Genomic DNA, 16,939 nt, shown 5'->3' on the forward strand with positions numbered 1-16,939 from the left:
GAAGGAGGAGGAACCCAGGATGACGTGGCAAAGTTGAGCAACCCTTAAAGGCAGCTCCAGGCAGGAATGGTGGTTTGAGGAAACAGTGCGGTGCTGTTTCCATGCCTTCTCTCCTCCATGCCAGGCCGTCACTTACAGATGGAGCTGGGTTTCTGCTCAGACAAATAGGTGTCAACGACCTGTTATGTGCCAGGCATCCTGAAAGGCTTTGGTTGGGGGGCGGGGAAGGGGGGGGGATGGGGACAGGGGACAGTGGGATCTCCACCTTGCCTCTCCCCAGTTCCCTCGGAGCTCATGGTCCAGTGGAGGGCTTATTGAGAGGTGGAAAGCAGAGGAGAATTTCCTGTGGAGATAGGACCCCAGAGGGCAGAGTGGCTTGTTTTTCACTTGCACTGGAAGATAAGTAGAAATAGGTGGAAGGTTATCTGAGTTGTTCTGTAATATTAGGGAGGTTTATTCAGGACATAGTGGGTATTTCATTATCTTTATTGCTGCTGTTTTAATACTTGAGACAATGTGCTGTTGTAATTGAGAGCGTAGAATCCAGAGCCAGAAGTGTCTGGGTTGAGTCCCAGCCCTGCCACTTAGTAGGCATGTGACCTAGACAAATGGTTGATGGCTTTCCTCCTTTGTAAAATTGGAATAATAACAGCATTTATGTAAAGTCTATATAAAGATGGCTTTGAGAATTCAATGAATCAGTATACACAGTCCTTGGATTACAAATTCTGTTCCTAAGTCTGTCTGCAAGTCGAATTTGTGTGTAAGTCTGAAGAGTTAGGTTTGGTTTGTATCTTAAGGTCAGTCAGTCAAATGTTTCTGTTAGTATATAGCATATGGTTCTGTGCATAGAAAAAATTAAACACTTCCAGATACAATAAAACAACTTTAACATAATAATGTAGTAATAATAATAATGTATTTTGACTTAATGTCACTTAGCTGGGGAGCCCTGAGAGTGCGAGCCAGCTGAGCACTGCAGGTTCCTGCTGGACAGGGTGGTGCAGCCCAAGGAAGCCCCGGGACTCTGTCCCCGCTTCCCCCAGCAGCTGCGCTCCCCAGCGGCCACCCTGGGGAGGGAAGAGGAGGGGAGGCGGGGTGGAGAACTGTCAGAGAGTAGGAAAGTTCCCCCAGCCCAGAGGTGGCAGCTGAAAAGAGCAGAAGCCAGAGTGGGAGGAGGAGGAAGTGGCTGTGGAGTGCTCGTCCAATGAGTGTGGAGCTGTGATTAACCAAGCAGTAACACATCATTTCCTCCCCGCTTGCTCCAGGAGGGAGGAACAGGGAAGGGCGGAAGGGTGTTTGTAACCCTGGGACTGCCTCTACAGTGTTAGGACAGTGCCTGGCACATGGCGAGTAGTCTTTTACATGTTTACTTTGTTACTCATTAATTTAAGTAATTGATAAAATTAGTGTAGGAATTAACCTTTGTCAGATTGCTGGGTTTTGTTTATAATTAACATTTTAAAAAGCCATTTCTAGATTTAGACTTAGAAAATGAAAGTGGTGAACTTTTAATGTTAAATTTGTTTAACTCTGACAGATTGGAAAGGAATTCCCAAGAAGCCTGAGAATGAAGTTGCTCAAAATGGAGGTGCAGAAACTGCCCACACAGAGCCAGTATCACCCATACCTAAGGCTTTGCCTGTTCCTGTCCCTCCTATTCCTGTTCCTGCACCTATCACAGTACCACCTCCACAGGTGAGACTGTTGGGGCAGTTATTTAAACCTCTAAGTGTCTGAAAGATCCCTTGCTAAGTCTTATTACAAAGATTTGCTGTAAATGTGTGTCTAGGTTCATAGTCAGAGATAAAGTACAAAAATGCATATTCTTTGTTTACATTTTGGTTTATCCAGGTCTATTGTTTATAAACTCTTTAACACATTTTTTCATAAATGTTTCTAAAACCAGAATAAATTCATATTGCCACCCATCTGTGTATATTATTGAGTGAATCTGACCTTGTAATGTCCCAGACATGAGAAGAGAGCCTATTGGAGTTTCACGTATTCTGCTTAACTCCTTTTTTTTTTTTTTTCTCGTGTTGGATATTTATTCTTTGGGGACTGTATGCTCTGAGGGAACCTGGATTTGTACCCAATAAGCAGCTGCTTTGAGGGAGAGAGAGCTTAATCCTGGATTTGGCTGGTGCCATTATAAGATTTTTTAACGAACAATTGAATGCCATTTCACATGAAAGTATATTCTTACATAGAGTCTCCACTGTCTAAGCAACCACCCTGTTACTAAGGAAAAAAGAACCTGGATTCTGGCAGAGCTGGGTGTGAATGTCAGCTCCATTGTTGACATGCAGTGGTGTGACTGACTTCTAAGCATCGGTTTCCTATCTGTATTGTAGAAGTTCCCCCCTCCTGGCCTTGCTCCTGGAGTTGCTTAACTTACCTAACCCCCCCTAATCATGTGAGGTCTACATTTTCTCCGTTCTACTGATGAGTAAATTGGGGTCTAGAGGGGTTAAGTAGCTTGCTCAAGGTCACAGCTAGTTAAGAGAGGGGCCAGGCAGACTGGACCTTGGAACATTTTAAGTCATGTCATATCCTATCAGACATCAGCAGATGTTGGTAAAATATAATGTGAGTTTGCTGTCATAAAGTAGAGAGCAAAAATTTGATTTGTATGAGTTTGGTGAGTACAGATAATTACCACCTGTTAGCTAATAAATTTGTGTAACTACAAGTATAAAAACGACTTTTTTTTAGCAGTATGACATTTTCTTGATCTGTACTCACTATGTGAGTGGTGGTGAGGAGGGGAGTGGATATGTGGTTTCATTTTTCCTTCTCTCTAGGTCCCACCCCATCAGCCGGGTCCCCCTGTAGTGGGTGCACTCCAGCCACCTACTTTCACACCTCCTTTGGGAATCCCGCCTCCAGGCTTTGGCCCTGGCGTTCCTCCTCCTCCTCCACCTCCACCGTTTTTGCGCCCAGGATTCAACCCAATGCATTTACCACCAGGTACGCTCAGTTTGAGAAGACATTGTTCTAGAACCCAAAATGAAGTGGCCCAGCATAAACTGATGTTATTTACCTTGTTCTAGGTTTTCTTCCTCCTGGACCCCCACCTCCTATAACTCCACCAGTATCCATTCCTCCTCCTCACACTCCACCAATAAGCATCCCAAACTGTAAGCATATTTTTCCTTTGTGCTCCCCTGTCGTCTTGGGACTAGGAGGGAGAGTGAACCAGTAGTAGGGTCTGTAGTGCGGTTACCGGGGAGGTCGTTAATTACTCAGCTTCACATGTTGATGTGGTTATATTCCTTAGCCACTATCGCTGGTATAAATGAAGACACTACAAAAGACTTATCTATTGGAAATCCCATTCCAACAGTGGTGTCTGGGGCTAGAGGAGACGCCGAGTCTGGTGACAGTGTGAAAGCCTATGGCTCTGCCGTGCCGCCTGCTGCTCCCACGAATCTGCCCACCCCTCCTGTAACCCAGCCTGTTTCACTTCTTGGTAAGTTCATTTTTTTTATCATTAGTTTTTTTCTTTTTGTTTAAATTAGGTTTTTTAAAAACAATGCTTGTTTTGGTAAAGTGTTCTCCAAGGCTAGTATTTTTAAGTATCATCTTTCTTTTAATATACATGCACTTGGTCTTTACCAGGAGATGATCTTCAGAGATGAAGTCATGTTTGTTTGTCTTGAATAAAAGTTTGGATTTGTACATTTTAATTTGGTGTAGAAAAAGTGATTTCTCTGTAAAAAAGGATTTGGTACAAAGTTCTTGACTGACATAACCTCAGACTCTTTCCCCAGCTTTACAGGAGATAGCATTTCTTTGACAACATGGGTTTGCTCCTGTCAGGACTGATTATTTATCTAGAACTCCTAGGGAAATCCTGGTGTGGCATACTGCTAGGCCTGCTAACCGAAAGGTCGGCAGTTCGAATCCACCAGGTGCTCCTTGGATGTTCCATGGAGCAGTAGTTCTTCTCTGTCCTATAGGGTTGGTATGACCTATAGCAATGGGTTTGTTTGTTTGCTTTTTAGAACTCCTAGACTCTGGTAGCATTCTTTGTGGGCTAGCAAGGAACTCCTGTTCCATACGTTTGTTGCAGTGAAATGGCCTTGTTATCTGAGTGGTGGTTGCACGGCTTGAGGCAGTGCTGCCCCCGGGGCCCCTCAGTTTTTTCCTGCCAGGCCTTATCGGTTATGATCTTCACATAGCTTTCAGGATTGTGGCAGTTACTACTAACATATGGGAGGTGTGATGCAGATTGTTTACCCTTGCTTGCTTGAATTATAGGTAAATGTATTACATACTTGTTATAGTGGACCTTCTTTTAAATAAATGAATTGTTAATCTGAAGTGGCATTGCCATAAATAATTAACATTCAGGGAGTTAATATTTCCTTAGTATTATAACATGCAAGTTACTTGAGCCCATTGATGTTTTTAAGCTTTTATAGTCGTAGGAAAGGGGCATATTGGTTCCCTCTGGGATGTAGGGCTGTGGGACACTGGTTTCTGGTGGAGGACTTTTACTTCTCCCTTATTCCTTTCAGTACTTGTGAAATTTTTAGTTTGTGCATGTGTTACATTTATAATAAAAACGTGTTTTTAAATGGCATGCTGCCTTCTGCCCTCTCCAAGATGGAGCTTAGGCTGATGATAAACTTGAGTTTTACTTTCCTTCGTACACAGACTGGGTAATAGTGACACAAATGGGATTAAAATTTGTCCCAGTCATGTAGCAGTAGTCATCATAATGATGAAAATGGTTTGTTGAATGAGAAGGTTGCCTGAGAGGTCTATGTCCTGATGGAAATCATATAGTAGAAGGAGCCCTGGAGTAGGAGCCTGGAGACCAGACATCTTGGGATTGCTTTTATTTTGCTTTTTTCCTTAGCTGTAAATAAGGTATTTGTACAAGAATCACAGCATCTGAGTTGGCCAGAATTTCCTTATCAGCTTCCTGACTGTACCTTCCCACCTCCACACCCCTGATTATGAATTCCCTTTGAAATAGAATTTCCTAGTCTAGGGTTCATGAATATTAGACTACTCGAGACTTATTTACAAAATTGCATTTGTTTGTGCCTTTTCCTGGGCTAGAAGAAGACCAGCCACATGATGGATACTTACTAACTTTGTTGAATAGGTGAAAAGGTTTCATAATCTCCCAGAGTTTAAGAACCACTGCTTTCAAACAATCCTAAAGAGTAAGTAGTCCACCTCTGACTTAGGTCTTGAAGACTCTGCCCTTTATTTGTAATCATTATTGAAACCTGCAATTTAAACTCTGCATCCAACATATGAAACAAAATTAAAAAACAGATCAAAAGCTGGTAAGCCTAAAAAATAAACTTCGTAAACTAAGCACTGCTAGAGAAAGAACTAAACTCAGAATCCCTGTTAGCATTTATCACCACTGGACATGTGTCTGTCTGGGGGTCCACCTTCCCCCAGTAGAAGGGAAGCTACCTGAGGGAGGGAGGGGTGTTTGTTACCCCAGTGAGTCAGTGAGTGGATGGCTCTCAGTGCAGGGCTCTATTTTACCTCTGATGGTTAAGACTCTTACAAATCTGGAAGGTTTAAACATTGACGTGAGTTAAAAATGGTAACTGTCTTATTAAACATTTTTAAATAAAAACGCACCAGTTTAGCTTCGACTATCAGAAGAATGAATGCTCCGTGTTCCTTCAGTTGGAAACCTTGCAGAGAATATTCCATGATCTTGACCTCTTAGAGGAAAATGAGGTTTTTTAAATGTTCATGCATATAAAGGAGAATGCATCCAAAAGACCCTAGTCACAGTTCTACCACTTTGATAAAAGAATGTAGTGATGAGGTCACAATACTGCAGTAACAAAGGGTCAGTAATGAGGTTGGGGTATTGTTGGCGTTATCCAGGTAACAGAACACTAGAACCAAGATGCTTTCACGTTTCCTTCTGGTGCACTAATATTTTTGCTTATGATAAAAAAGGAAGTGGTTTTTTTTTTTTTTTTCAATGCTGTAGCAGAAAACCTTTTTAGCGTAGAAAGGATACTAAACTTCAGTTTCCCCATTTGTAAAAAAGGGAATAAAAATGACACATCAGAGCGTTGTGATGGTTCCGTGGGTCAACGTGCAATCAAACGCCTGACACAGTGCGTGGCACAGGTTAGGCAGGTGCCCAGTGAATGGTGGATGCTCATTACAGGTAAGAAATGCCACAGGTGAAACAGAACACCCAGGGGAGAATATTTATACTTTACAGTTCTAAAATTGTGTTACTTCAGCTGAGATTCACTTTTAACTGCTCTATTGGTTGGCAGACAGAGGCAAACTTTTTAGCCAAAATGTATCTTGATGTAAATAACCCAAACCCATTGCCACTGAGTCACTTCTGACTCATAGCAACCCTATAGGACAGCGTAGAATTGTCCCACAGGGTTTCCAAGGAGCAGTTGGTGGATTCGAACTGCTGACCTTTTGGTTAGCACCTGAGCTCTTAACCCCACTGCCACCAGGGCTCCATCTTGATACAGTTCCCTTAGTTATTTTCAAGGTAGACCAGATCATAAGTTCACACACATAAAGTTCCTAAATCTGTTGATAGTCATTAGTATTGTGTCTAAAAAGCATAACTCAATATCTGTATCCTTCCCATTGATAATCAAATAGTTTTCTTAAAATGAAAGGTAAATGCCTCATTGCCACTTAAGTGAATTTTTGGATCTTGATTTCTAAAATGTGGCAATATTTTTAAAGTACACAGGGGCCAAATGAGTATTCAGCAAATCTTCAAAAATTCTGTAGTGAGGCCACATTATACTGGAAGGAGGCAGTGCCTTAAGGATGGTTTGGTTTAAAGAATTTTCCGTATGATCAGATTTACGTGTGGGTGCTAGTTTGGGAGTGGTACCTACCTGTTTCTAGAGTCTGACTAGTTTAGCCAACACTACTGAACTTGGAGAGAACCAAACCTCCATCTTTCAGAGGTTCTGTTTCTTTTAATGATAATGATATCTGAAAATAATCAGATTATTTGAGGCACAGTAGTAATTCATTATTTAAATCTGTAACCCTTTGCTCAAGTCTTAGTTACAACACCCTCAGCTAGTAGAACAGTGGTGGCTTTGTGAAAGCTAAGGCAGCATCTTACAGGCCTTGGTCAGTGAGGAGAGAAGGAACGTGAAAGACAGTGACCGCTTGGTTTATTCTCTTTACTGTATAAGTGTCTGATTTATTTTTTAAATTTTTGTATGTTTCTCTAATACGATGTATAGCATTTTTTATTTAATTAAAAAATTTGTTGTAAATGTGAAATTTGGGTTACTTTGGTGTTCCAAATAATAAAAAATAATACACAAAAAAAGTTTGTTTGTGTTACATATCTCTCTACTGTGTTATCAGTATGTCCAAAGTATCTTTTCAAGGAGAAAAACTCTTCTAAGTTGGACACATTGTTTATGTGGAAAAGTGAAGCCTCTTTCCTCCCAAATGCATTTATTCATTACTATTAATACGCACAGATTTCTCCCAGTTTTTGTCACATTACTGTAGGTGACGGTGAATTTTGTAAATAAGAATAGATTATTTGTGAGGTTGTTTCCTACTTGTTGGTATTTTTTTGTTACCAAAGGGTTTAAAGACAGCTACACATGGGTGGCCTGCAGGTTGAGTTACTGGAAAGCGGTGTGATGTACTTCACGCGTGATTTGCACACATGTTCCCTGCATAACCTCAGTAGGAATTTATGTCAGCGATCCCAGACTTGGACATCTCAGGAAGTTATGTGGACAAAATTGGTGTGTGAACTGTTACACAGGTGTGTTTACTTTCATGCAGTACTCACCCTTAAAACTGCCTAGAAAATGAATACGTTTATCACCGATTTCAGTGATGACTATAAAATCGGTGTTTGTTTTGTGGTAGTTTCACTTAGCTTTGGGTTTCTCCGTCTAGCCTCTGTCTAGAATTTTGTAATACTTTCATAGTTATCCATTTTTTTAACAACATTTAAATGAAAACATTAGAGCACCAATCTGCTAGTATAAATAACATTTAAAGGAAGCCTGAAGAAGATTCTAGAAAATAGTTTTTAAGTGATGTTAATAGTAACACTTAATGTTTTTTCAAACAATGTTTGCATTTCTATGTATTTTTTCTTACTGTGAACCTTACTATGATGTTTGAGTACACTAAATTAGAAGCCAGAAGGATCTACCAGGTATTTAATTCGGTACAAGAAAAGCCTGTTGACATTATTTATCCTATAAAAGTGTTCTTTGGAAACTTGCAAATATTTGGATTGGTACTCTAAATATTACATTGTTATTCCATTTAAGTTATATAGTTGAAATGGTTCCCAAATACGCATCACAGTGCCTTCAACTTAGTATATAACATTGTAAGTGGATACAGTGGATAACTGAAAATGACAGCCTGCAGCAGATACTTGCCATGGCTATAAGTTTATGCATAAATACACTATCTAGAAGGTGAAGCTCTTCCAACGAGCCTGGAGAAGGTCTTGCCCCAAAGGAACTTGAACGCTGCTTGTCACCTTGTCTCCATCCATCACTGGCCGGCACTTCCGGCTTCTGCAGAACTCCAGCCTAAAAAGTGTCTTTAAATTGAAATCTTTTGAGCTTGAGGAAGGTGATCGCCTTTGCTTTCTTTTGGAGGGGCAGACAAGCAGGGCTCTGGGTTGGTTTTGGTAGACAACAATATTGCTGTGCAGAATATCAGGTAAGAGTTGTTTTCCCGCTGACACTGAAGATAAAGTGCCCTACATATGACCTCAGTTCAGTGATGGAAGGTTAACTGTGTGTATTCTGAACTTCTTGACTGACAGTACAACTCTTAACTCCAAGACGTAGCTGCCGTATTTGCCTGTCATCGTAAAATAGCAATTAGTATACAAACCAAAATTTAAAACTCAAATATAAGTGACCCGTAGGGAAATTAAGGCGCCCTGGTGGTACAGTTGGTTAAGCACTTAACTGCTAAGCAAAAGTTTGGCAGTTTGAACCCAGGCAACGGCTTCACAGGAGAGAAGCCTGGTGATCTGCTCCTGTAAAGATCACAGCTGAGAAAACCCTATGGGGCAATGGTACTCTGTCATATGGGGTAACTATGAGTCAGAATCAACTCAGGGGCACCTAACAATAGGGAAATTGACCCTACAAAGCCTTTTGTGTATGTTACCAAAAAATGAGGCATTTTAAGTAGATGATGATATGGTTTCTCATGCATCATCTTTTAAAACTTGTTATGTATTGGGTTTTATGAAAACAGTGTACCCCTATGCTGAACATAGGTTCATATCTTAGTGTACCTGCATTATTGAAAATTCAGATTTCTCCTAAGATCTCTTGCCAACATTCTGAACGTGATTTTTTTTTTAAATAATCAATCTGAAATGCATTTTCTCTTTTCTTTGAAAACTAGCTCCTTATTCTTGTTCTCCCCAGTTCCCAGAACACCATGTCTGCTATAGAGACCATGTGGGAGTCTTTCCAAATAAATACGCCCCGAGTGTTCATCTAGGCAAGGAAAGTACAGTTGTTTTGTACTTGTGATTTCAGTTCTCTCAAGGCCTGAGAGCAGTAGGAATCAGGGCAGTAGAGGGAGATATGAACACCTGATGACATCTTTTTCCTTGTGGGAAAACTTCATTTTAGGTTCATGCAAAATGCCAGTGCCATTCATTCTGTCAGGATTAAAAATGTTTTAAAAAGTGGAACTGGGACTCAAAAAGAAGTTGACAGAAATTAACAGCCTTTCTTAGAACTCAGGTGTTCCTAGGTTTGCAATAGGGAAAGACTTACCAGCTTGGGAGAGACGTCTGCTCTCTTGTCCCCTGAGAGCTACCTTCTCGATGAGTCTGATTGACGACCTCTGCCAGCACCATGCGTTCGTACATTCAGCATGTATTTATTCAGTACCTGCTGTGTGTCAGCTACCCTTTTAAGTACTAGGGAAAGCAAAACGAACAAGACAAAGCTGATCTTGCTGGAGCTTACATTCTGTAGGGACCTAGAAAATAAATAAGTAAACTGATAGATAATTTCACATGGAGATAGTCCTATGAAGAGAATGAAACAGGATGATTAGGGATAGGTAGGTGGGATAGTGTGTGTCGCACCAGGGAAGGCATCTCAGGGGGTAACACTTGGAGGAACCTGAAAAAAGCACAGATTAAGCTGTGTAAATACAGAGGAAAAGCATCTGAGGTAGAGGGAAGGACTAGTAAGGGGGTCTGAACTGAACACATGGCTTGTTTGAGGGAAAGCGAGTGGGTTAGTGTAGCTGGAGCAGGGCAAGCAAGGGAACGGGATTGGCAGCAGGAGATGGGTTTAGAGAAGGTTGTCCAGGGCCAGGTTGTGAGTGCAGTGAGAAGTATTGTAGAGTTTTGAACAGGGAATGTCATGATCTGATGTATGTTTTTTAAAGGATCGCTGCTATAGCTGCTGTATAGAAGACAGGTTGTAGGAGTTGGGGGGAGGGGAGATTACTTTCAGTGCTGTTGCAGTAGATGGAAACTAATAGTTTACTGATTAGGGTAGTACAGTGGAGGTGATTAGTTGTTGGATTCTGAATGTATTTTGAAGGTAGAGCCTTCAGAATTGCCTTCTTAAATACGCAGTGTGAAAGAAAGGTGCCAAGAATGACTTGTTTTTGGCCTGTGCAATCGGTAGAATGTAATTGCCCTTCCTGAGATCAGTAGGGAGTGGCTTTGGTTGGGATATTAAGTAAAAATGTTGGCTGTTTTAACTTGGGTGGATGTAGAGTAAGCAGCTAAGGTAAGTAAGGTCTAAAGAGGTAAATTCTGGTGTCATCAAGTATATATAGATAGTCTTTAAAGCCACCCAAGCCTGTGAGATTACCTAGGGGTAGGGTGTAAATTGAGAAGTAGTGAGAAGGCTGAGCGCTGGGATCCTTAAACATTTAGCATTTGAGTATATGATACCAAGAGCTAAGACATAATACTTCTCATGTGCCACCATCTCTTCTAGCACTTTGATAAAGTCAGAAGCCTTACAGGTTTGTGAGGTTGGTAGAGTTGTCTCTACTTTATAGACAGGAAAACAAGCATCGATGATGTAATTTACCCAGGGTCACAAGTGTCAGAGCTAGGACTCAGGATAGCCCGACTCCAATGCCCGTGCTTGTAAACCACTGTCCTATACCGTTCTAATCAGCAAAGAGGACTGAGAAGGCACAGCCAGTGAAGTCAGAGGCAAAAGTAAAGGAATTTTCTGGACGCCAAGGACAGAGTTCCTAGGAAGGAAGGTGAGATCAACTGTCAGTTGCCACTGGCGAGTCAAGGAAGAGTGCTGAGACGAGCCAATTGAGTTTAGCAGAATGAAGGCTCCCGGTGACCTTGGGAAGAGTGGTTTCATTGGAGTGATGGATGGGTAAAGAAGCCTGACTATATAGGGTCAGGAAAAAATGGGAGCTGAAATGTATACAATGATGGTGGACATCTCTTTGAGGAGGTTAGCTACATGGGATGATAGCTGAGAGGAGATATGGCTGAGGTAGGTGATTTTTTTTCAGTTTTAAAGATGAAAGACATTACAGCATGTTTATCCTTGGAAATTCCAGTAGAGAAGAGAATGTTGGTGCAGTAAAAGGGATAATTGCTAGGTTGATATTCTTATGTAGATGAGGGGATGGGTTGCAGGGTTCAAAGAGAGGGCTTTGCCTTTGGAGCACAGATGATCAGACAGGAGTGTGTGAATACAGATGTAGGTACCCCAGTAAATGTGCTGGTAGGTAGGTGGATGAAAAGGTGTTTAAATAAAATGTGGTATAGCCACATAATGGAATATTTGTAATAAGAACAAATGAAGTACAACATGAATGAACTTTAAAAACATAAGAAGCCAGTCACAAGTTTTGTATGATTCCGTTTATATGAGGTGTTCAGAATAGGCAAACCCATGATTATGTGGTTGCCTGGGCTGGTGGAGAATGGGGAGTGACAGCTGATAGATATAGGCTCTTTTTGAGATGATGAAAAAGTTGTAAAGTTGGTTGTGGTAGTGGTTGCACAACTCTGAATATACTAAAAACCATAGAATTGTACACTTTAAATGGGAGAGTTGCAGGCTATGGGAATTATAGCTCAGTAAAGTTGTTATAAAATACAGTAAACCAGCTAAGAGTAAACAGGTTTAAGGAGAATCATGAACATGTGATACAAATATCTAGGGATGGGAGAATGGGAATTGACTAGGAAAATGTAGGGTTGCTGGCCAGAATTAAAAACCAGTTGCTGTCAACTAGACCCCAGCTCAAGGCAAACCCACGTGTGTCAGTAGAGCTGCTTCCTACGGTTTTCAATGGCTTTTAAAAAAAATAATCTCCAGGCCTTTTTTCAAGGCACCTCTGCAGCCTTTTTGGTTAGCAACCAAGAATTAAGTACATTCTTAAACGGTTGTGGTTATAAATTTAAAATGAGATCAATAAGCATGTTGTGGGGGCAGGAACAACCACCCCCAGTGAAGATCAGGTACAGATTAGGGAGGAGAGTTGTGTTCACAACCACTGTTGAGGTCTTTCCAGGTAAATACACAGTGAGGGAGAACTATGGACTCCACATCAGGTAATGGGGGAAGTAAAGATGTGAAGGGCACTGGGGCTGTGGTCCTATGGGATTGAAGATGGTCTGGGAAGGAGTCCCTGAGAGAAGGACCTGGAAAAAAAACGAGACCAAAGAGTGAGATGCATGAAATTGAGAAATCTGAAGACGGTATTGGTAAGGAAAAGTCCAGGGCTGCCTGGAGGCTGTGGCCCTGGTAGAATGGAAGTGAAGATCACCGGAGAACAGGTAGAGAAACGGTGAATATTGATGTTCCTTCTGCCTCCTCCCTCCCTGTTTTCACATAGCAAATCCCTGTTTTTTCTTTAAGGATCCCACACAAATTTCACATTCTCTATGAAATCTTCAACTAACCAATGCAGTTGGTCACTTTTTTTTTTTTTTTTTTTTTTAATCAAACCTATGGTAAGTTTTGTGTTTGTCTTCCTGGCTACGCTCTGGTCCTTGCCCTGCTCACTGATGTGTCCTTTGTATCCCTTATTTATTTTCTCCCAAGATTTCAGGGTCCAGAGTGTACTCCAGCCATGATAGCAACCTTCCCCAAGCCCTCCTCTCTTCTGACCGTTTAATGTACTTGTTTATTCTTCTTCCACGTTAGCATCTTTAGGTAGCAGTGGCACCTCCCCTTTAACTTTGACTTATATTTTAATTGTGATGCAACCCTTTTTTGGTTCATCATGGGAAGCATCAAAAGTTAAGTTTTGGTTATTTTGAGTTAAACTCCAGTGTAATTTCCTATTCTCGAATTTGAATACAGGCATTTGGGGTTGTGTTTTTGGTCAGCCTTAAAACCTTGGTGTATTAGAAATTTTGGTCTTCTATCTAATGTCATATTTCCTCAGGTCTGAACTCTTAAAACTTCACCCAGTTCCGAAGGGTGATGCTAGGTGCTGTCAAGTTGATTTTTGACTCACAGCTACCCCATGTTACAGTAGAAGTGCCCTACCCGGTTTCCGAGGCTATAATCTTTATGGTAGCTGATTGTCGGGTCTCATTCGTGGAGCCACTGGGTGGGTTAGTTCAGATACCCCACTGTGACTCCTCTTCCGAGCTCTGAATATACATGTAATCAAATTCTTCAGCACATCCCCACCGTATGTTACCCAGGTCCCTCCAACTCTCAGCATGACCTTGTAAAGTTTTTCATCTTTCTCCAAAAATTGTTCCCCTTCCCAAGTTCTGATCTTGCATTGACACCTCCATCTACACAGTTATTCAGAGATAAGATCTAGGTTCCTCTATCTTTTAAACTCTGTCAGCCTGCCCACTAAATCTTTAAATCTGCCCCTCCGACAGCACCTCTCTTAGGTTCAGTCTCATCTCTGTCTCCCATTTTTGGAATAAGAGCCTAACTACCCACGAGTGTTTTCTGCCACCTTCCGTGTATACTACCTGCCAGGAGGATCTTTCAAAAACAAATGAAGGGTCATCTCCTAAAAATTACTCAGTGGTTTGCTCCATCACTTCAGGTCATAGTGCATGCTCCTTGTCATGCCAATTAAGGACTCTGAATTACCCAGGCCCACCTGTCCGGACACACAAACTTCATCTATGAGACAAGCTTTGTTGCTTCGCCCTGTTAACACCTTTTTAAAAGTTCCTGCTCTCTCGTCCCTCCTTCCTCGTGTTGGCATTGGAATCGTCCCTTCCTTTGAGACCCAACGCAGACATCCCCTGTGCTCCCGCTCATTCACACACACCAGCTTTTTCAGTTCCGCCTTTGTCTGACTAGACTAGCTTGTGCTGTACCATGCCATCTCCAGCGGTTGTTTACTTGTCTGTTCCTGTTAGGCTCTGTCCTGCTGAAGGAAGGGACTATGTTTTATTTCTCTTTCCCAGCACATGAGAGTTACCGATGTGAAATGCAGGTGTTCAGTATATATGTGAATGAATTTTTAAATTCGCAGCTCTCAAAAACTTGTCAGTGATCTTGCATGTCATATAGTCCATAAAATGAAGAATTGCTCTGAATGCCCTTTTGACCTGGATAACTAGTACAATTCCTTAGTATACGCATAAGTCTGCTTTTCTAATAGTTCAGCTAACGTGTATACCAAGGTTTCTGCCACCTGATAGATTTTTTAAATTAAATATAATTTATAAAAGCAATATATGTTCACTGCGAAAAAGAGAAGATAATGATAAGCAAAAAGAAAACCTACAAGCATCCGTAATGGTACCACTTATGTGACCTGAAAATCAACATTTAGGGCTGTAGGAATATTCTGTCAGGGCAATCTGTAAGTTTTGTTGGTCCATAAAAGTTGAATTTATAAAAAAGAAATGCAGCCTGATGTGTGTTTCTAGCGTTAATTACAAATGGAAGGAATTCGAGTGTACAGCATGTTAAGCAAATCCCAGATACAAATGTCCGCATGTGTAGAATAGGTGAATTAATGCATGTTATCAAGAACTTCAGAGATGTGTCCCTAGAAAGTGGAGTTTATATTTGATACAGAAAAAAAAAAGTCACCTGGTTTGTCCTGTCAGCGGAGCGCCGGGATGGCCTTGCATCCTTTGACTGCTGTCAGATTGGTGGTGGGGAGAGCAGGGCAAGGCCGCTTCACCTCCCCGGTGTGGTTCAGGTGAGAAAGCCAGTCATCGTGGCAAATCAGGAGTGAGTCTTCCCATTGGCCCCCAAGACTCAACTTAATTCTGCCATCATAGTGAGACATGAAACCCTCCTTCCTTGATCTTTCTAGTGTTAGAAATTTGTCGTTTGGCTTCTTGAGCCTGTAGACAACGTACGTGAATGTGCCTCGCTGACGTTCATAGTGGAGTGAGCACTGATCGATCCTTGAAAACAAACCTTTTCTAATACAAATTGGTTTGAAAGGTAGGGTTTTTTTTGTTTTTTTTTAAGTGATTCTATATAATGGTACCTGCCTCTATAACAAGAGACCATACCTGGGCATGAACTGAACATTTTATGTTGGTTGTTTTGAGTTGAAGTCCACAAATGTTGAAACTTCTTTAAAAGGTGAGGAGGACCTGTCTTGGGTGCTTTTGTTATCCCAGTACCTAGCGTATACTCAGTAAACGTTCACTAAATGATGGGAAGAATGTTTCAGGCTGCCACTGAGTTTTATTTTCATCTGTGAGATGGTATAGGCGGTACTTGGTGTGAGTTCACCATCTGAGATCTTCCAAACAAGAGGCTGAAGGGACTCTCTTTGCCTTGTTCATTTAGTTCACCATTTCTGGCTTTTCGGTGTGGTATTTAGTAATTCTAAACTTCAGACCTGACATGTGAAAGCTCAGTGTATTTCAATTTTTTCCAGCCACCAAAGTGCTTGACTTTAAACTGTGGTGGATATTGGGGGGGGGGGGATTTATTACGGTCTTATCAGAAATGAAAAATGTGTTTTTGCTTATGTTAAATATTTTGTATTAGGTTATCACCTGTATAAATATATATGTGGAGAATAATAACTTGAGCATTTAACTGTGAGTCAGGCACAGAGCTCACTCTTAGGTATTTTATCCCATTTAAATCTCCCCAAGGGCAGGTACTATCCTCCAATTTATAAACCAGAACAACGAGGCACGTGTCTAAGGTTCCTGAGCATTTAAAAGGTTTGTAATACCAAAGCTGATTAGTCTGTGTTTAAAGGAGTTATAAACTGGCACACATACATTTTCAAGTGCAGTTTACATAGTGGTTAAGTCTGACAGAACAGTGTTGGACCACATACTTGAGTAGCAAAAAACTAGTAGAAATTCTTGTTGATCATGTTAATGTTATTTGTCCAGGAAATGTGGGCACATCAGGAACATCCAGGACTTGTCACTTTGCTGAAGTGGGTGGGAGGGAGCTGGTTCCAATTGTAGACATAAAATAACGTCATGTCGCAGAAAAAATATTGTGAAGTTGTTAACATGAAAGTATAGGGCTTGCTCTCAGGTGGTGTTCTGTCAGCTCACACAAGCATTTATCTTAAAAACTCATCATCGCTTGCCACCCCCTCCTGTAGTACCTAGGTAACATGTTCTGGCAATGTCTGGAACACTTCGTTATCAGAGCAACAACTTTGGTCATAGTATTTTCCTTGTGATATTTATATTTGCAAAAAAAATTTGGAGATAACCATGATGCCTTTACGTAAGTGGTAAACCAAAATGAAAATCCCTACTTTCCTCTGTCATTATAAATGATGGATTGTTGAACTCATACAATAACTCTTCAACAGTGAAACAGGAGCAAACCCTCGTGAAAATGGGAGCATAAAGCCAGCAAGTGGTCGTTACTTTCAGCAGCTCTAGCTTTATCAGTCTTGCTGCCTTTGGAAGGATGAATTGAAAGCGAATGGCTGAACAGCATTATTCAGTAGTCATTTTGTCTTAGCAGGTTACACATGATGCTGTCCTTTGAAAAAG

General features: G+C 41.2%; 1 protein-coding gene across 4 annotated transcripts in view; it reads left to right on the forward strand.

The window, feature by feature from the left end:
* SCAF4 (SR-related CTD associated factor 4) overlaps positions 1 to 16,939 on the forward strand; it is a 59,892-nt gene that overhangs the window by 41,052 nt on the left and 1,901 nt on the right. For 3 of the 4 annotated variants that reach the window (XM_049857782.1, XM_049857784.1, XM_049857785.1), the window contains exons 16-19: positions 1,541 to 1,698; positions 2,808 to 2,973; positions 3,057 to 3,143; positions 3,284 to 3,475. In XM_049857782.1, coding sequence (XP_049713739.1) covers positions 1,541 to 1,698; positions 2,808 to 2,973; positions 3,057 to 3,143; positions 3,284 to 3,475 — 603 coding nt within the window. The remainder of the gene's footprint in view (positions 1 to 1,540; positions 1,699 to 2,807; positions 2,974 to 3,056; positions 3,144 to 3,283; positions 3,476 to 16,939) is intronic. The other variant, XM_049857786.1, reaches the window with a different exon arrangement.

The sequence above is a fragment of the Elephas maximus genome, chromosome 18 (assembly GCF_024166365.1).
Source record: "Elephas maximus indicus isolate mEleMax1 chromosome 18, mEleMax1 primary haplotype, whole genome shotgun sequence".
Lineage (NCBI taxonomy): Eukaryota > Metazoa > Chordata > Mammalia > Proboscidea > Elephantidae > Elephas > Elephas maximus.